This window comes from Grampus griseus (assembly GCF_964374135.1).
Source record: "Grampus griseus genome assembly, chromosome: 13".
Taxonomy (NCBI): Eukaryota; Metazoa; Chordata; class Mammalia; order Artiodactyla; family Delphinidae; genus Grampus; species Grampus griseus.
Genome location: NC_139007.1, coordinates 69,404,424 through 69,426,438, shown reverse-complemented (window position 1 = coordinate 69,426,438; position 22,015 = coordinate 69,404,424). Strand labels below are relative to the sequence as shown.

The 22,015-nt window shown below is 36.3% G+C and overlaps 1 protein-coding gene across 2 annotated transcripts in view; it reads left to right on the top strand.

Annotated features, from left to right (window-relative positions):
- Window positions 1–22,015, top strand: part of EPM2A (EPM2A glucan phosphatase, laforin) — a 106,189-nt gene that overhangs the window by 47,098 nt on the left and 37,076 nt on the right. For both annotated transcript variants that reach the window (XM_082669069.1, XM_082669070.1), the window contains exon 2: window positions 10,674–10,848. In XM_082669069.1, the coding sequence (XP_082525195.1) occupies window positions 10,674–10,848 (175 nt within the window). The remainder of the gene's footprint in view (window positions 1–10,673; window positions 10,849–22,015) is intronic.

The window sequence follows — 22,015 nt, the reverse complement described above, 5'->3', positions numbered from 1 at the left end:
TTCTTTGCATCCAAATGTTGGACACTTGAGATATGGCTACTAGGGAAGGTATTGCCTTCTGCCTCAGCATTATTTGACTTAAAGTACACAAAGATAGGTGACATGAGAGCTTTTGTCGTGGGCTTCACAGTATGTCAAATGAAGTAGTGAAATTTGGTTAGAGGAATTTGCTTCATATAGTGAGTCTAATATTAATATAGATGCTTAATTTTTTTATTTTTATTTTTTTGTGGTACGTGGGCCTCTCACTGTTGTGGCCTCTCCCGTTGCGGAGCATAGGCTCCGGACGCGCAGGCTCAGCGGCCATGGCTCACGGGCCCAGCAGCTCCGCGGCATGTGGGATCTTCCCGGACTGGGGCTCAAACCCGCGTCCCCTGCATCAGCAGGCGGACTCTCAACCACTGCGCCACCAGGGAAGCCCTAGATGCTTTATTTTTATAGTGTGACTTGGATTTGTGTTCAGACAATGAAACACAATGAAATTTCTAGTCAATTCTGAGAGTGCTATGGAGAGAAAAATTGACCTGACAATTTAACAACAGAAGTCTAGACACTATTATAAAAATTATTTAAGTGACAGTAGGAAAATCAACATTAAAAATTATTAGAGAAATCAAATAAAAATACATTAAACACATGAATAAACATCTCTGCATGTGACTATAGAAAGTAAATGCAGTATGTAGAAATATATCCAATTCTGCAGAGATGGAGCATTTTAATATTCCCATCTTGTTTAATCCCTTGAGTCATGGCATTATTAGCTACCAAAAGATTTGATCACTTCAAATCAGGTGGTCAGATCTTTTGGCTTCTCTCTAGATTATCATCACATTGAATGAATTATTAATAATTCAGTCTTGATGCTTTGAGTAAGCCTGTTAAGAACAATCTAAGTTTCAGATTTTCTCTAAAAATTATATAAAAAGGAGAGCTCTGTTATTGTATTTAATTTTAAATGGAAGCATAATTACCTGGTCATGACATTTTGGGGATGTTTTTAAAGAGAATCTTCAATCTCTGAGATGCTTCCCATTTTAAGATGTGTGTATCCTCATGAATCACTAATTAATGTAAATTGTCTGCAATAAAAAAAGTCGGACTTCCTAAATAATGGTTAGAAAAGTGGTAATTCTCTTGTTTGCTTTTCCAAGTCATGAAATCCAGTTGTTTTACAGTGCTTGCTTTAGAATTTGGTAAGTGATATGAACTCCCTATGAGTCCATATTATGTTGTCACTTTACCCACTGAAGTAAACATTTGTTCTTGTTATCTGTTTTCTTCTTCGAATCATACTCATTCATACATTGTTGTGCTCTTTGTTATGTATCTAAAGCATACTCCGTTGTCATCACAGTTTGAGACCCATCCCCTTTATCACAAAACTTTTCTCAGTAGATGTAGCTCATACTGATACTCTATTTTAGTCTTCTATATCCATGTACACACCGCAAATCTATCATAGTTTCCTAGTGAGCCAATTACTCCTTAAAATAAATCTCAACATAGCATTCCAGTCATCATACACTGAAAAATGTCATTGGAGATGCAGCTTATTTGCAGTCCTTGAACAGTCTGCTCATGTATCAGTGTCCTGAGTAGTTTCAAAATTATTTTCACCATTTAGTTTAGTTTTGTTTCATTCACTAATTGCTTTGTGTAACCTTTGTCTAATCAACAATAGTCAATTCATTGTGACAATCATGTTTTAAATTTCATTTGTCTACCTCAGTTTACCACAGGACTGAATATACAACAAGCTCTCAATAATACTTGGATATTAACCGGATTAAATTCTAGAATGTTTCACATATATGAGTGCATTAGTCTGTTCAGACTGCTATAACAAAATACCATAGACTGGGTGCCTTAAATTACAGAAATTAATTTTCTCACAGTTCTGAAAGTTAGAAGTTCCAGGTCAGGGGGCCAGCAGATTTGGTTTCCGGTGAGGACTCTTTTCCTGGCTTGCAGATGGCTGCCTTCTCACTGTGTCCTTTCCTCTTTGCCTGCATGGAGAGAAAGATCTCTGGTTTCTCTTCCCCTTCTTATAAGGACACCAGTCCTATTGGTTTAGGGTCCCACCCTTATGATCTCATTTAACTTGAATTCCCTCCCTAACAGCCCTATATCCAGCTACAGGCACATTGGGGATTAGAGCTTCAACACATAAATTTTGGGGGTACATAATTTAGTTCATAACAATGAGATATTAAATTATTAGTAAATCTTTAAGAAAAGAACTATTGAATTTTGCTTTTCCCATAACCATTTTAAAATTATATTTCTTCAACCTAGCTTGATCTAAGCCTCCACTTCACCTATATCTTCTTATAATCATGGAAATTTTCCCTTCTAATGTTTTCTGCTCTGTATGGTTTGGCAGGTGTTAAGTTTTTTTTTTTAATTCTTAGCTGGAACTGATCAAGCCTCTTTGGGGAGTTTTACCTAAAAGATCCCCTCTGGAGACTTGGTAGAGAGTGAACCCAAGGCTAAGCTTTATTAATCACTCCTGCTGTTCCTGTTTTCCGCACACCTCAAGCTCACCTTTGAGAGAACCAACACATCACACCTGCCTACTAAACAACCATCTCAAGGACTTTTGTCGTCTCATAGCATTTGAAGAATATGTGAATCGTTTTAAGTCTGATTATTAATGAGAGCAAGTGAGGCCAGACCTATTATGTACAAAGCTTGGAGACCCCTGACTTGTGGTTCTATCAAGTAATTGTCTAAATTTTGACTGAAAGGGTTAGACAGTGTACAGATTTACAGAAAGGATGATGCTTATGTATCACATTTCAACTTACTATTCGCCATAAAAATAATGATCACCAATAATAATCAGTTTTTTACCTTGAAAGACAGTCACACACACATATACATATTTGCATGCATGCACGCACACACACACACACGCGCACGTGCGCGCGCACACACACACACACACACACACACACGCACCCTGAGTCAGATGTTTGATTCGTTACCGTAATCATCCTGTCACATTTGATGTTTTCCTTTCTGGTCCTCCAAACTCTAGCCTCCTTAACAATAATATTTTCTTATCTATTGTAGAAAAACCTTATTATCTCTAAATCTAGTTCCTATTTTCATCATTGCTAAGTGTCTTTGTAGTCATTATAATTATTTTAAACCAAAACTCTTGGAGCTCTTTCCTGAATTTGTTGGATTGTTTTGTATTGGATTTTTCCTAGGAGTTATTTTAGCTTTAACTCTTGGCATGGCACTCGACTATATACACCTCCTATTATTTTAATGCAATATTATTATATAGAAACTGGACTTTTGTCTACATACCTACCTGAATTAGTATAGAATTTTTTTCATACCCGCAGGTAGTCATTGATTTCCTAATTTTCATTAGCCAAATTTCATTTTTTTACCATTAGCGTGAAGTGTTGTCTACTTAACTCTTTGCATTTAAGGGTTTTGCGTTCCTATAATCAAATGAGATAAAAATCTTGTAAATCAAAATATTCTTCCTAAATCTTGTATTATTTATTATTTTCTTATTAGCTTTCCTTGTTTTCTTTCTTAAAATTTTATTTATTTATTTATTTTTTTGCGGTACACAGGCCTCTCACTGTTGTGGCCTCTCCCGTTGTGGAGCACAGGCTCCGGAAGCGCAGGCTCAGTGGCCATGGCTCACGGGCCCAGCCGCTCTGCAGCATGTAGGATCTTCCTGGACCGGGGCACGAATCTGTGTCCCCTGCATCGGCAGGTGGACTCTCAACCACTGCGCCACCAGGGAAGCCCCTTAAAATTTTGTTGTGTGTGTACAGATTCTGAAAGCTTGTAAAGACTGTATAATTACATGTTAGATTTTAACTGTGGTCTTCCTCCTTATGACATCTATATATCTAAATATCTATACATCTATATATCTATGTATATCTATCTAAGTCCCTGTTCCTATAGATTGGGGAGGATGGAACCCTCTCTAAGATGCCTGTGTAGGAGGGAAGGTTTAAATCCTCCTATAAGGATTTACATTTGCTTTCCTGCTTCTGCTCTGCTTAGCAGATAAAGCTTCTTGTTGCCCTGTTATACATCATCGACACAGGCAAGAAATTGAGTTTTTAAATAAATTTTCATTAATGGACTATCCTCTCTGTCTCTCCACGCAAGAAATTTGTGTGTGAATGCAGTAGGTTGAATTGAAGGTTGGGTGGGAGGAGTAGAGAGGAATATTACAGAAAGGCAAAAACAATTTTAAATTAAGTATTAAAATGCTTGCCTTTACCTGCTCTCTGGTGGTCTCATGACCAATATGTTTGATTACTCACTTTATGTAGTTTGCCAGCTGCATCTTGCCTTCTCTCTTCTCTTTCTCCATCTCACCTTTCCTTCTCCTTCTCAATCTTCACACCATTTTTCCCCATCTTCTCCTTTGTTGATCACACCTGTGTCCTCTATTCTATCATGCAGTTTACCTGTCTCCCATTGCTACTCCCAAACTCAGCTATTTTCTACCGTTGCATACTGCAATTTACCAAAGTGCTCAAGCGGAACAGGATCCACTCTCTTAAAGAGGCAGTTGGTTGAACAAAAAGATTTTTTGCATTTTAGTTTGTTTTGCTTTTGCCGTTGGAACAGAAAATCAAAATACCAGAGTTGGTAATGATTATACCATATTTGTACAGCTTTATGCACCAATAGTTTCTGAAGTAGTAAGTAACAGATGGGGCATGAGAGAGATCTGATTTGGGTGAATTACTAGCTAAAATTAGAGATTAATGTGTTAGGTTCAAAATTGATGTTCATGTGCTGGAAATAAAAACTGCAAGGTAATTAAACTCCAAAGAGGATAGATTCAAATAAAATAATATATGCAAAATAATTAGAATTTTAATTTTAAGTAGACTACACTATCCAATAGATTTTCCTTGTCCAATATAATTTCAAGCCTTCTGAGTTTATAAAAAAAGTCATTTTTAACTTGAACTTTCAAACTTATAGAACTATTTAAAATAATGTGTTAGTTCAGATTTTTAAATTTTCTCTGTCTTTAATTGGAGTGGCAGAAAGCAGACCTCTTACTCCTTCACATTTATTTGCTTTATTTTAACTTACCTAACTTGCTTCAGTGAACAAATAATACTATGGCCAAATCTGCTCTAAGGAAATAGGTGTTTATTGTTAATTAAACCAACCGTTTTCTACTTTTCTGCCAATAACACATGTTAGTTTATCCTGCCTTAGTGAGTTGTTTGTATGTTTATTTATTTTAAATTAATACTAATGAATGACTGGCAATGGGCGGCTCCAATGGAACAGATAATTCACCTCCTACAGGCTCCCTCCCCACCCCCATCCCCCCTCCAAAGAAGCCACAAAGTTACTCCTTTAACCTTGTTACAACACAGCCAACTGACTCCTTTATGAGGTAGAAGAGACCTGGAAAAGTCAACTGAACTTCTAGGCGTAAATGATTACTGTGGTAGTAAACAATGTGTTATACATTGTACTCTTAGGCCAGTCCTATGGAAAAGAAAGTGAGTTGGAAACTTAAAAATTCTCCAGTCTATTTGGAAAAAACAGACTAACCAAGATTTATTTATTTTTTAATTAAACTTTTTATTTTGAAGTAATTGTATATTCACATGCAATTGTAAGAAATAATACAGAAAGATCCTGTGTATCTTTTACCAGTTCCCTCAATGGTAACATTTTCATCACCACAGGGATCTCCCATGTTCCTGTTTTCTAGCCTCACCTACTTTCTTCCTTCCCCAACCTCTAACCCCGGGCAACCACTAAACTGTTCTCCATCTCTATAATTTTTTTTTTCAAGAATGTTATATAAATGGCATTATACAGTATGTGGAATTGGCATTTTTTTCACTCAGCATAAGTTTTTGGAGATTCACCTAGGTTATTGCATTATCAATAGGCCATTCCTTTTTTTGGCTAAATTATGGTATCCGATGTACCACAATTTGTTAAATCATTCAATCACTAAAGACATCTTAACACTTTTTCTGTGTTTTGTTTTGTAGATTCCACATTTAAGTGAGATCATACAGTACTTGTCTTTCTCTGTCTTATTTATTTCATTTAGCATAATGCCTTCAAGGTCCATCCATGTTGGACTGATACTTTTGGCACCATATAGTTTCCCTCCCCATCTCTGATTTTCTTTGCTCTGAGGTTCTACTTTACATGATAATAATATAACCATTTCTGCTTTCTTTTAATTAATGTTTGCATGGTACATTTTTTTCTATACTTTTACTTTCCACTTACCTGTATAATTTGAAGTGAGTTTCTTCTGGGCAGCAAATAGCTGCTTCACTAAAAATAATCTGTTCTGACAATCTCTATATTTTAATGTGTATTTATTTAGACAGTTTACATTTAACGACATTATTGGTATGTTAGGACTTAAGTTTGCTATTTTATTTTTTGTTTCTGAGGTTTTTTTTCTCTCTCTCTGTTTCCTTTCTCTGCCTTCTTATGGCAATATGGTTCATACTTAAACATTTTTTAGAATTCCGTTTTGATTTACCTACATTGTACAAATATAACTTGTCATAGTTAACTGGTTTCATCATTTTGACAGTTTAAATGAATTGGAGGAATCTTATTTCCCTCTTTATTTCTTTGCCCTTCTCCATATAACTGCCTTAAATATTTCCACTACATCCATGTAGGGCCACATCAGAGAGCATTGTAGTTTTTATTAGAAACTCACGAGGAGAAAGAAAGTCTATTGTATTTACCCATATTTTCTTACCGTGTTCTTCTTTCCTGATGTTCAACAATTTCCTTTCTGTTTATAGAGATCTTCTGTTTAGCCATTTTTTTTGAGAAGCCTACTGACATTAGAATGGTTGTTTTCCTAAATTGTTATTTTTCTCTGGCTACTTTCAAGATTTTTCTTTGCATTTAGTTTTCAGAAATTTAATTATGATGTGTTGTGGCATGGATTTCTTTTTGTTTACCCTGTTTGGAGTTTGTGCAGCTTCCTGAACCTGTAGATTTATGCTTATTGGCAAATTTGGAAAGTTTTGAGACATTATTTTTCTCAAATATTTTTCCACCATACCCTCTTTCTCATCTCTTTTTAGGACTCCAATTACTGGAATGTTACATCTTTTGTTATAGTCTCACAGGTCCCTAAGTCTCTGTTCTTTTTTTTTTTTAATCTGTTTTCTCTCTGTTGCTTAGATTGGGTAATTTCTGTTGTTCTATCTTGCAGCTTGCTAATTCTTTCCTTTGTCCCCTCCATTCTGCTCTCCCCTGAAGTTATTATTTCAATTGTTAATACTGATATTTTTCAGTTCTAAAATTCCATTTAGTTCTTATTTCCATCTTCTATTTCTTTGCTGAGACTTTGTGATTTTTCATTTGTTTCAAATGTGTTCAGTGGATTGTTGAAGCTTAAAATCTTTGTCAGATAGTTCTAACATCTCTGTCATCTTGATGTTAGCATCTTTTGAGCTTTTCTTTTTTCATTCAGTTTGAGATCATTGTGATTCTTGATATAATGAGTGACTTTGTATTGAAACCTCGACATTCTGAATATTATATAATGAGACTGTACATCTTATCAAACCCCTTTTGGTTTAACTGGGTTCCTCTGATGCTGCTCCAGCAGGAGCGTGGGGGTACCACCTCATTACCCAGGTTCCTCACCCAATCTGCATTGAGAACTGGAGGGATTGGACTCCTTATTACTACTGAATGGGTTGGGAGTTCCTGCTCTCCCCTACACCTGCACTGATACCTCCCTGGCTGAGAGAGATAGATGTGTCTTGTTACTTCTCCTAAAACATGTATGTGTAAAAATGAATAATTCAGAAAACTAATTCTAGGAATGAAGAATTCTTAGGAAGTCAATGTTACATACATACTTTTGCTTGAACAGTGTAATTTATGTATATTTGAGCTCCTTGATAATTAAATTTATTTAAGTTACAACATTTAAATTGTTGTAAGCCTCTTATACTGAACAGTAGGAGCCATAGATATTATTCTTTTATTACTAAAAAGTAATAACTTCGCTTTGTAGCAAATCCAATGGATTCAAAATAGTTGAAAGTAGTCCTTCCATCCCAATTACATTCTTCAGATGTAACTACTGTTAACAATCAGACATGCATCCATCAAGTTTTTAGTCTATGTTTACAGTTTCAATCATGCTCCCCCACCTCATTTACTCACTTCTAGTTTTCCTCTCCAGCTTCTCTTTCTGTGCCTCCTTTGTAAGCTCATCCCTCTGTCCAGCTTTTAAATGTTGAGATGCTTTTAAACTTGGTTCTAGAAGGCTTTTCTTCTCAATCAATATTGTTTTTCGGGGCTTCCCTGGTAGCGGAGAGGTTAAGAATCCGCCTGCCAATGCAGGGGACACGAGTTTAAGCCCTGGTCCGGGAAGATCCCACATGACACGGAGCAACTAAGCCCGAGCACCACAACTACTGAGCCTGCGCTGTAGAGCCCGTGAGCCAAAACTACTGAAGCCCGCACACCTAGAGCCCGTGATCCGTAACAAGAGAAGCCACCTCAGTGAGAAGCCCATGCACCGCAACGAAGAGTAGTCCTTGCTTGCCGCAACTAGAGAAAAACCCTTGCGCAGCAATGAAGACCCAACACAGCCAAAAATAAATGAATAAATAAAAATTAAAAATAAAAGAATGTATAAAGTATTGTTTTTCTTTGTGACTCACCTATATCCTTGTTTCAATTGCCATCTATACTTAGATGACTCATAAACTTATTTTTCTAGTTTAGATGTCTGGTCTGAGTGTCAAATCAATAACTCTAACTCTCTACTTGACATCTCCTTTTGTATCTAAATAGCACTTCAAGCCCCAAATGCCAAAACCAGATTGATGATCTTTCCTTGCAACTCTTCCAGATTTCACATCTCAGTGACTGGTACCACTATATATTGAGTTGTATTTGCCAGAAGCCTAGGAGTCATTATTGGTTCCCTTTTTTCTTCACCTCCCATATCAAATTAATCACCAAGTCCTGTGGCTTTTCCCTGCTGAATCTTCCCACTCCTTTCCATTTCTACATCCAAGCTTTTACCATCTCTTTCCTGGGTTAATGCAGTATTTTCCTAAATGGACTTTCTATTTCTAATCTCATTGTGCTTGAATTAATATTTTACTCTATAACCAGAGAGATATTTTCAAAATAAAAATGTGGTCATGTCACCTGTCTGCTTAAAATATTTTAATGTTTCATTGCTCTTATGGGAAATACCTAAATCTTTAACATGACTTAGTATAATGCCTGTCATATAGTGAACATTCAATAAATATTTGTGGAAAAATGTATAGATGAACTTACGTAGTTTACAGTATTGCTATTAAAATAGTATTGCCACACACACGTATGCATCTATGTATCTTTCTTTAATCTTATATTTCTGTTGGATATACTTCTAGAACTGAAATTGCTAGTATAGTTTTTCATCTATTAAATATCAAGGTTAATAGGGCAGTTACAAGGTGTAGAGCCTTGTAGCCATCAAGAGAAAAAGAGGAGTCTGAGCTGGGAAGATCAGTGATGATGTACTAAAGGAGCCATCCTGTACCTTCTATCTGATGGAGGGGAGTTACATTCTAAAGAAATGCCCAATGACTTAAGGATTTTTTAAAAGAGATTTTATGCCAAATAACCTTAGGTAAAATGTTTTGTAAGATAGAGCAAGGAACGAATGAGTCGAATTTTCATATTCATAATAAATGTGACTTTTCCCGTTTTATTTTGCTTACATGTTTTTCTTATAAATGACAATATATGGAAATTAGGTAATTTAAGGAAAAGAATTATTTGAAATGGGGTGGTCACATAAGGGCTAATAAAACTAATGTACAAATTACAATTTTCATAGAAATAAAAGGTCTGTCTACTAGTGTAGTTGATACTGGGGAGAATTGTGATATCGGCGAGTAGTGTTTTCAGAGACATGTTCTTCTGTCTCTGCCTCTTTTGCTCCACTCACTGGAAAGAGGATGTGTGTCTTGGTGCTTGTGAAGTAGGCGGAAAACAGCATGAAGGTGTCAGGTGCCTGAAAGTTGGGGTCTAGGGGTATCAGTTTACTGATAGCTCTGCACTTATTAGTTCTGTGACCCTGGACAAGCTAGTTAATCTCTGTGATACTTAGTTTTCCCATTTGAAGATAATACTAACCACTGATTTACATGCAAACTGGATTGGATGTGATATTTGTTTTATTATTTATTAATGTTTTTTAAAATTGATTGCTTAAGCTGATACTGAAACACTTTATTACTGATTTTAGTCATAAATTTGCATACCAGGAAGATAAAAGTATGCAGCGCAGGGACATTAATGGCTTTAAAAACCCTTTTCAGCAGCTTATCAGGCTACAAAATGACTCACAACAGGCTCTTAAGGCACTGAAAGGTCCCAAGAAATTCTGAGTTGATATGCTTTTGGAAATATTCATGTATTCAAAGGGAGCATAGGACTCTGTGAAATTCACAAGTAACTCTACAAATTGTTACTGTGTTCCCTATTACTCTAGTCTATTTTTGTTTATACTGAAATCTGTAGATTATGCAGCTTTGTATTTATTTTCATCTTACTATTAATTTTGCATCAGCAACTCTGTGGCTGTTTAAGCAAAACATTGATGTAATTGCTTTGTTTGTCATTTCTTCTTGTTCTAGGCAATGGGCCTCACCACGACCGTTGCTGTATTTATAATGAAAACAACTTGGTGGATGGTGTTTACTGTCTCCCAATAGGACACTGGATTGAGGCCACTGGGCACACCAATGAGATGAAGCACACAACAGACTTCTATTTTAATATTGCAGGCCACCAAGCCATGCATTATTCAAGGTAAAAATAGTGCCATGTTTATAAGCATAGAAGTAGGACAAGGGTAGCATTAGGACAATGGAAGTATTCACTGTGTGTAAAACTGCAGTATCTCCCTTTGGAGGGTTATATAGGCCTGCAGTGCTTTGAGGAGGTAAATTACAGTGAATTACTGTGTGAGATTTTCTGGTTCTAGATGTGAAGGATCCTTTTTATAGAATTCTTTTATTAAGTATACACCCTGGCATCAACATATTTTGACCAGACAGTACTTTACCAATCTTTGTACTTACATAGTGGATTAAAAATAAAAACCAGACTAAAATATCATAAATCAGCATTTGTATCTTTTATGCTACAGACCAGCTGTGAAACAGAAATTGCTGTCTCTTTATAAAATATTATCCAAATAAACATATGTGAAAATCTAGACATAAAACTAGATAGGATGTGATCATCTGCTCTATTACTGGGAGGGCTAAAAAGTGCCTTCGGTTTTTTAAGTAAAAATAAAAGAAACATTTTTCATTTTCACCAAGAACTTTATTGAACAACGTATTCACCCTTTTGTTCCACTACCTTCCGCCATTTTTCAGGCAACTTCATAATTCCATCTTCCCAAAACTTTTTATCTTTTTGAGCAAAGAACTGTTCCAGGTGCCTTTTACAGTCTTCCAGAGAATTGAAATTTTTTCCATTAAGAGAATTTTGTAAAGACCAAACTAAATGGAAATCCAAAGGTGCAATGTCTGGTGAATACAGCGGATGAATCAGAACTTCCCAGCCAAGCTGTAACAGTTTTTGCCTGGTCATCAAAGAAACACGCGGTCTTGCATTATCCTGATGGAAGATAACGCATTTTCTGTTGACTAATTCTGGACACTTTTCGTCAAGTGCCGCTTTCAGTTGGTCTAATTGGGAGCAGTACTTGTTGGAATTAATCGTTTGGTTTTCTGGAAGGAGCTCATAATAGAGGACTCCCTTCCAATCCCACCATATATACAACATCAGCTACTTTGGATGAAGACCGGCCTTTAGTGTAGTTGGTGGTGGTTCATTTCGCTTGCCCCACAATCTCTTCCATTCCACATTCTTGTACAGTATCCACTTTTCATCGCCCGTCACAATTTGTTTTAAAAACGGAATGTTTTAATTATATTTCAGTACAGAATTGCATGAGGAAATATGGTCAAGAAGGTATTTTTGCTTAACTTTAATATGTGGAACCCAAACATCAAAGCGATTCCCATAACCAAGCTGGTGCAAATGATTTTCAATGCTTGATTTGGGTATTTTGAGTATGTTGGCTATCTGCCGCGTGGTATAGCGTTGATTGTTCTCAATTATTGTTTCAATTTGATCGCTATCAACTTCAGCTGGTCTACCCGACCGTGGAACATTGTCCAGTGAGAAATCTCCAGCACGAAACTTCGCAAACCACTTTTGACACATTCAGTCAGTCACAGCACTTTCTCCATACACTGCACAAATCTTTTTGTGCATTTCAGTTGCGTTTTTCCCTTTCTTGAAATAATAAAGCATAATATGCTGAAAATATTGCTTTTTTCTTCCATCTTCAATATTAAAATGGCTACACAAAAATTCACCAATTTTGATGTCTTTTTTAAAAATTCATGCTAATATGACAGCTGTTACGTAGAATCTAACAAAATTGTTTCGAATGAAGTTAAAGACAACTAAGCACTACTAGGGCCATCTTACGGAAAAAAACGAAGGAACCTTTTGACCCACCCAGTATTTATTAATAGATTTATTTTTATTTGTCTATTTAATTATTATACCAACAATATGTGCCAAAATACAAGTTCAAACACCAAAGAGGATGCTAAATGAAAAGTAAGGTTCAATATACTTTCCTTCATTCCCACTCACCAGAAGTGATTATTTTTAACCATTTTATGGTTAGTTTTTCTGGAGCTTAAATCCAAGTCTTAAATAATGTGCATATACTTTATTTGTTAATATGTCAATTTAAAAATAGCTTTTGATTCCCCTCTATGACATGAGAGAAATTTAGCTCACTTATCTTCTCTCCCCACTTCCAATCCCTACCAAGCTCATGAAAAAAATTCTTTTGTTATTTAGCTTCATAAAAATTCTATTTCTTGACTCTATTTCTTGTACGTTTTTGACAGTGCCCCTTGATTTCCTACTGTGTAAGATAAGAGATTTACTGCCCCTATATCTTCCTCCACATCTACTTCCACCCATTAACTCCTGTTTTTCATTACTTTTACATTTCCAAGGGTTATAGAACTTAGATTTAATTTAGCAAATATAAATGAGTCTTTCATACTCAAGGTGTACGTGTGCATGTTTGATGAATCTAGTAGATCTACAAGCTTTATTAGGAAGAGAAGTCTGCCACTCGCCCTGCCTCCGCACCTCCTCTCATTTGGTCTGTCCACAGGCAACCGTTTTCACATCTTTAAGCTGATTATTTGCTAATTACTTTCAGTTAAATGATAAATAATATGATTATATTACTGCTTCTTGATTTTAGTTTTTGGTATTATTTATTGATTTCACACCTGAAAAATGAAAATGTAGCTCTTTTTTCTTCCCCTTCCCCCACAAACTTCAGTGACATCCTTCTGTTGTTCAATCCTCCCAACATAGTTATGCCGTCATTCTGATGAGATTGGTATGCCCCATGTTTATTTGTATGCCTGTGTAAATTCCGTTTAACACCCCCTAACTGTTCACACATGTCTAAGTCTTCTTTGAAGAATGTATAGCTTTCTGGTTTGCTGCTGAGTAGTTGAAGCCTTTATGGCTCCTAACCCTTTATGTTTGAGCTGAGTTTCCCTCCCCCCACTCTGGAGAAGCTGTCAGAATCTTCATTTTCAATATTATGAAATTTCATAATGGAATGTCTTGATGTGGTTACTTTTTTTGCATTTTGCTAACCTCTCAGTGAGTAGATTTTTTAATTCTGTAAATTCTGCAAATTCTGCAATTTCAAATGTTTAAAGGTAAATTACTCGAATTATTTCTTTGATGATTTATTTCCCTTTCTGGACCTCCTATTATTTAGATATTGGAAACTTGGTCTGAGTATTTTATATGTTGCATATCTTTGGGGGTTTTTTTTCCTCTCCTTTCTAACAGATTTTCTCAACTTACTTAATCATCCATCACACTATTTAGTTTTTTTTCCCCCAATTAATTAATTTATTTATATTTGGCTGTGTTGGGTCTTCGTTGCTGTGCGAGGGCTTTCTCCAGTTGCGGTGAGCGGGGGCCACTCTTGATCGCGGTGCGCGGGCCTCTCACTGTCGTGGCCTCTTCCGTTGCGGAGCACAGGCTCCAGACGCGCAGGCTCAGTAGTTGTGGCACACGGGCTTAGTTGCTCCGCGGCATGTGGGATCTTCCCAGACCAGGGCACGAACCCGTGTCCCCTGCATTGGCAGGCAGATTCTTAACTACTGCACCACCAGGGAAGCCCTACTATTTAGTTTTTTATTGTTGCTATCATTTTTGTTTTCTGGGGAGGGAAAGTGTCCCAGCTGAGGAGAGTGGGAAGATGAATCTAAGGGTCTGGCTGCGTTCTAAACAGACTTGCCAGTTTTCCTTATTCTTTTCACCCACATCCAGAAGTACCTGGAAATCCCAGTTTCTGAGCCTGTTGGGGATTCTGTAGTGTAATTCCAGACAGTTCTCAGCTTTCTCCACTGTTGGCCTTAGGACTTAGTTTTTCTCAGTCTGCTAAATTTTTCAGTAATCAACCAATTGCTTTACAGTTTCCACAATTTTTTTTTGTTATCTTTGCTCCTGTTCTCTCTTTCTTGGGTTTTTATGTATTTAATTTTCTACAAAATCTCTTTATGCTTGTTTTAAAGGGATTTGGTGAAAGTTAGATGTGTGAAATCAAATTTTCTGCAATAAAATTAAAGTGAAATAAAGTATTAAAAGTGTCTAACATAAAACTTCGTAAAGCGTAGCTCAATAAATAGTAAATACATTCTTTATTTCTAACATTTAGTTTGTATTCTGTTACTCTGACCCAGATAAGATTCTACCATGTTAGAATGAGATTTTAAAAATCAACGTGTACTTCCATATTCAGCCTATACTTGGTATCAAACTACATCTTCCTCTTCAATCGATTTTTTTATGCAAAAGAATGAATGTTTGCATTAAAGACACAGATAACTAATTTAATTGGACTTTAGTGGAAAGGGACTGTATCTTCTGTATCTTGAAAAGGCTTATTGCCACTTAAACACATTTCAAGAGCCATAAATTAGACTTTATGAAAGGCACACTTATATTCTTATAAAAATATTACAGTTTAGAAAATGTATTATAAAAGCTCGTTTATTGTTTGCAGCCTCTTTGGCTTATAAAGAAAAGATATACAGTCATTTTCAAACCTCAAAATTATTTTATACACTGTAGGAAATACTTTCACACATTTTTGATACTGTTTTGTCTAGCACATTTTCCAAATGAATGGGATTAATTACTTTCGAGAAAGAGTGAGGAATTTGGTGCCAGCCCAGCTCTCTCATTTACTACAGGGCAACCTTGGGACAATCCTGTAACAGTTCTGAATTTCAGTTTCCTGATTTGCAAAGTGAGTTGGTTAAACTAGATGAATACTGAAGTCAGTTCCGGAAATAATCAAGGATTAAAGTTAATTTAAAAAGCTAAGCCTTATTCAACATTTTGCCAATATATTATATTGACTTAACAGTGACTATACTCCGTATCAGCTTCTTTGGTTTCAGGTTCAGCCGTCAAATGCCGGCAATCCAGTGCTGCCTCTAGGTGGCACTTTCCTTCATTTTTGCAGCCCAGGACATACATTCAGTCCAACACTACAGAAATATTTGGAAATATACATACGTTATAGTCATTTTACAATTAATCCCTAATAAGTATGTAAATACTTATTATAAAATGATATTTTACATTGCTTATATTCATAATCACATTTTGACAGGAGATCTCTTTTGGACTAAATACAGAAAAATCACAAAATTCTGTGTGCAGCAGGACCTAATTACATTGTCCTGCTTCTGTAGTTCACAATCAAGAAATTACTGGCCAAAGGACGAATCTAATTTCAGTTGTTATTTGCATCTGATTGAATGATTTGAGATTTTTCTAAACAGTAAAACCAAGATTATAATTGTTCATCCTACTAGGAAAGGAAAACAGCATAATCTTCCTTCTTACTGAGTTCTTCTGATCGGGCAATGATTTTTATTGAGTATTAACTGAGTGTGTGAGATTTCCTTGAAGAGTTCCTTTTCCCTAAATAAATAATGCTGTTCATATTTTATGAGGTCAACTTAATTGATGGATGTCCCCTTTTTCATATTATTAAAATACATTTTTTTTTTTTGCGGTACGCGGGCCTCTCACTGTTGCGGCCTCTCCCATTGCAGAGCACAGGCTCCGGACGCGCAGGCTCAGCGGCCATGGCTCACGGGCCCAGCCGCTCCGCGGCATGTGGGATCTTCCCGGACTGGGGCACGAACCCGTGTCCCCTGCATCGGCAGGCGTACTCTCAACCACTGCGCCACCAGGGAAGCCCTAAAATACATATTTTTATCTAAAACATTTAAATATATTAAAATAGATTATATATTTTATATTATGTATAGTTACATTGGGATGATTTATTTTCAGTATCATATAAAAAAATTAGTGATAGATATTAGCATCCTAATGGTAATATGAACTAATTGTAAACATACCCCTTAATTCTTGTTTCTTAGAAGTTATTTAAAACATATTTGCTAAAGTTTATGGAGAAGTCAGTTTTTGCTGATAGTGCTGTTGTGGGTTCAGTATGATTATAAAAGAAGCAGCTGGATTCTTTGCTGCCTTTATATTATCAACAGCATTGTTATTTAAATTATGATTGAAATGTCTCTGTCAGGCCAATGAGAGAGAAGCTTGATTAAAGGAGAGAACTTGGTTGTCAGATCTCAGATTGTGTCTATAGGAATGGTAGTAAGAAAAAGGGAATATTCTATCATATAAGTTAAGCAATTTGGATTCCTAAGTCATTATGTGGGGAAAACTTGGCAATTTTACTATAAAAATATGAATTTTTACTACAGAAGAGAGCAGAGAAACAAGGAAATTTAGGATAGGGGAAGGTAATTTATAAGGTGGGTGCTGTTAAAGAATGTTTGGATGTTAATGACAATGATGTCATAGAGTGGAGAAAAATTAATGATTAAGAGGAGAAAGGGGAGAGTCATAGGGGCAAAATCTTTTTGTAAACAAGAGTGATCTGAATGCAGGAGAACAAAGAGTTCATCCATGGTCCTTGAGGAAGCAGAGAATTGGCATGGGTGCAGGTATGTCAGTGAAGTAGTGAGGGCATGTGAAAGTTCAGTTTCTGATTTCTTCTCTCATTTTTTTTTTTTTACCATCTTTATTGGAGTATAATTGCTCTACAATGGTGTGTTAGTTTCTGCTTTATAACAAAGTGAATCAGCCATACATACACATATATCCCCATATCTCCTCCCTCTTGCATCTCCCTCCCACCCTCCCTATCCCACCCCTCTAGGTGGTCACAAAGCACCGAGCTGATCTCCCTGTGCTATGCAGCTGCTTCCCACTAGCTATCTATTTTACATTTGGTAGTGTATATATGTCCATGCCACTCTCTCCCTTCGTCCCAGCTTACCCTTCCCCCTCCCCGTGTCCTCAAGTCCATTCTCTACATCTGCGTCTTTCTGATTTCTTCTCTTTTCTCCATGAAATAGGAAGCAAGGTCATCAGATGAGAGTGAGAAGAGAGAAGAATTTTAGGTTTGAATGAGATATATAGACTGGGTAGCTAATGGAATGTGAATGTGCTGACTCATGAATTTTTATTTTTACAAGACTCTCCCAATTCCAATATTACAGTGACTATGACAAACAAAGAAGTTATTCTCTCATTTTAAATGAGTACAGAAGACGGACAGAATATTTTTGACAGTTTTCTGTGTGACTCTAGCCAGATCAGAAAGAAGTCTAAGTAATATGCTAAAATGGAGGCTTTGTAGATTGGGAATTATATGACATATTTTTCAGAGCTAGAATTAACTTTATTATGCTGGCCATTATGGAAGGTCCACTTCTGGAAGAACAATGGATCTATTTATATTGGAGTCAGTGAACACATTGGGGAATGCTCCTTTCTTATTTTCAAGGGGTTGGTATATTTCTATCACTTTGCCAATCCCTGTGATCATTTAAATTGACTGAAAATGATTAGTTTCTTAGAACATAGTCTCATCTTTGGTTGAACAGAATGCAAAGATTATGAAACCCGTGGAGGAGGGGTCAGTGAAGAAAGAGTAGTGAAAACGCATATGTTACATACTAAATAAGATAATCAGTTTTCCTGTTGACTATTTCTATATCGTAAAGGTCCTATCATGACTTGTACGTTCACGGACGTTTTTTGAAAAGTAAGATCTTTATTTTCATGCTTTGATACATTGTGAATTGCCTTTCTCAACCTTCTTTCTCAAAGTTAATTTTTTTCTTTGAATGTCTTGTAGACTTATCGTTCTTGATAAATGAATCAATAATTTAATTGATTAGCATATGTAAATGCTAAGTGTTTCACCACGTAGTTGATAAATACTCTGAAAAAAAGTACTGGGTGTAGCAACACACACACACACACACACACACACACACACACACACACACACACACACACACACACACACACACACACACACTGGTAACACCTACTTTGCAGGCTCTCCATTTTATAAGGAAAGGATTGTTTTCTACCCGCAGCTACATGATGTGTTTGACAGAGTGCTGGGTGGGGCACAACTCTCAGATTCAGGCTAATGAAAGCAGGGGGTAGATTTTAGGTGTTGTCTGAGGATTCTGTTGGGCAAGTAAAACCTTAATAATGCTTTATAACCCTGAGCTACTTCTGACTATGAGAGAAAAGGCATCCTACACAGTATCCCCTCCTGTTGTAGAGAAGCAAAATGGGAATCAACTCTACAAGGTCCTGCTCTGAGGTCACGACAGCTGACCCCATTCTCAGACTCTCCTCCACGTGCCTCTGTTTCCTCCTCCTGAAATGGGGGCTCTGTTTTCTTCTACCATCGTGTTCTGCCATCAACTTCTGATCCAAATACACATCTGAACACAAATAAATGACAAAAAATTCCTGCTTATTTTCACGAATCAACGTTTAAAGTTTAGATAGTCTGTATAAGTCAAAATAAATTGAATTAATTATAAGAAGTACCTAAAAACGTTTTCTCTCCCCAAAACATTTTCTGTCCCCCAGCACCTTTATGCCACTTTTTGGAAATTGCTATTTATTCAGGCATCAACTTACCTCATTATCCTTCCTCACCGTATAATCTTAAGTTGTAGTATTAATTGCTTGTCTCATTTTCCCTTTTCCTAGATTGCAGATCCTGTCCCAACACCCCTTTCTTCCAAAAGATTCATTTGTTTGGGTTGTTTTGTTTTACTCCAGCAATTATTATTAATCTTCTTAATTTAATCACTGGCATTACCATTGCTACGCCCTCTCCTCAGACATGTTTACCCCCCTGCCCCATTATGAATAGGCTCATTAATGGTAGAGGAAGACATTTTATGAGAGGATCTTCCAGTATAAACTACATCACATTGTTTTTCTGCTGCTACTCCAGCTTAGTTACAGTTGGTGTGACTCCTCATGCTAAGTTCTATGGAAACGATATATAAAATCCCAAAGCTCAAAGAGACATTTTTGCATTAAACAGGAAGTCACCAGAGAATTTACATAAATCGTGACCTCCCCAAGGATCTAAGAGTTTGTTTCCAGACTTTTATTTTTCAGTCTAGTTTTAGGAGGGAAGAGAAACAAACCTAAAGCCAACATTAATGACTAATCAGGAATGAAAATTAAGCATCTCAAAAATGATAGAGAGAAGCATGATCAATTTGTTACAAAATAATAGGTTTATACAACTTTTTAAGGACTCATTTTGTTGTGCAAAGTGAAATAGATCTATATCTATACAGCTACTTGTATGTTTGTAGTTGCTTCTTCATCATATCCTAGAAAAATTAGAAAGAAAAAAGGAGGGAGATGGAGAAGAAAGTGGGAAGAATGAAGGAACATAGACTTGGCCACTTGTCACTTAGCTATTCTATGATAACAGGGGGAACCATGGATTATTTTCTTAGTCCCATTTCCTTCCTTCACCCTGTCCCTTTAAAGTTCACCTTGATTAATCTGTTGTTTCTGACGTTACCAGAGGTTTGAAAATAGGGCCTCTTCTGTGTCTCATTGCTTTTAGCCACGACAGTGAGTTTTTATTACTTCAGATCTTTAAAAACAAAAAAAAACAAAGCTCAGGGATGCAGTGAAAGTGAAAGAACCATTCTGAGAGGGGTCAGCAATGCATTGATCAAGGATCTGCAGTCATCACCATAGCTATTTACAGTTGCTGGGGTTTTGAGAGCTGTCCTTTAATTCAGGATATTCAAATAATATATTGTTAATTAAGTCAAGATGGAGTAAAAAGGATGATAAAAATGGTATCACAGAAGTGGAAAATACATGTAAGTAATCGATTATAGAAATAGATTTGAACATCAGAACACCAACTTTCAGAATGCCCTTTTCATGAGACTAACATTCTCTACTTTAAAAAAACCCAGCAACCTCAAAAGCTGAATTTAGAAGTACCATTTTGATTGTATACCATGTGCCCAGTACTGTGTTAGGTACTGTTAAAAATTTTCAACTTAAATAATAATGAAATGATGTGGTATTTGTTTATATCACAAAAGTGTTCTTCCCTTTGTGAAAGGATTCTCTTGCTTTAGATAGTAGACAGTATCAGGATAGAGCTAATGGGAAAGGATCACTCCTTGGCCTGAACTAATAATAGGAATGTTTTTGTTTTGGCCTCTGCCACTATGACTAAGAAAAATTAATTACAGGGAAACAACCCCAAAACTGTGAATAGTAATTAACCAGCTAACTCACATTTCAAAGTTGAGTGATGAGAAGTTTAGACTCTGAAATTCATGGCCCTGGTGAGCTGCAGATTGCAGGAGGGCAGTTATAAATTTTTTGGTACAAATGCACCTTTGTCTATTAGGTTTTTCCCTTATTCTTTGCCACCTTTCCTATTTCTCTACCGTTTTCTGTATTTCCAGTCTACTCCTCTCCTACCCCCACTTCCCTTTTATTCCCCACTGTCTCTTACACTGTACCTGTTTCCCTGTTGGTCCTTTACCCTCTGTCTTTTCCTGTCCCCTTTTTTCTTATCTTAACGTCCTTGTTCCATTCCTTCATTTTTGTCTTGATACTTTATTAACTGACCAAAATATGGAATTGAAGTCCATGTCTAAACAAATATTTAAAACATTTAGTATTTTCTGTTCTTAATGTGGTAATCAGCTGACTTTGGTCTGTCTCCATTCATTTATTCAACTATTTATCGAGTGCCTACTTTTTGCCAGATGCCAGATACTGGGGGTACAAAGTTAAACACGACCTAGTGTCTCTCCTTCAGAAGCTAATAGTCCCACAGTAGAGACAAAACAAATATGTATTACTGTGAAAACCTTAATCCAATTAATTTAGTTCTTTTCTGAGATTTTTCACCCTATTTTCTTTAAGTGGCTTTGAGTGAATCAAGGTCTTGAATTTCTGCTGAAATCTCTCCACGTGTAAAATGTGACTTTGCTTACAAAACTTAGTTAATATTTAATTCTCAGGAACAGGCCTTTTTAATAAAGGGAGAGACCATGATGCTTAACATTTTATGAAGTAAGGAAATTAATAAAAGTGTTATTTACCTCACATTCTTATTCTCTCACCCTAATAAAATCTTTTAAATAATTATTCTGTTGAAGTACAGAAAAAGCCTTCCGGGTAAAGTACAGCGCTGTCTTAAAATTGGGCTTTAGATTTTTATCACTATTCAAAATAAATTTTCATAGAGGCTTGGGTCCAGGACCTTTTCTGTGCACAACTCCAGAATATATGATTCATATAGTAGTTTACATGAATCCCCTCTCCACCCACCCTGCTACCACTCACTCTCTGCAGTGCAAAGCCTGCCTTGCTACGTGTGGTGGTCCTGGTTGGGTAATAATTTTAGACAGTACACACAAATCTATGTGGTGGGCATCATAATTTTTTGGATTGACATATACTTAAAAACTTT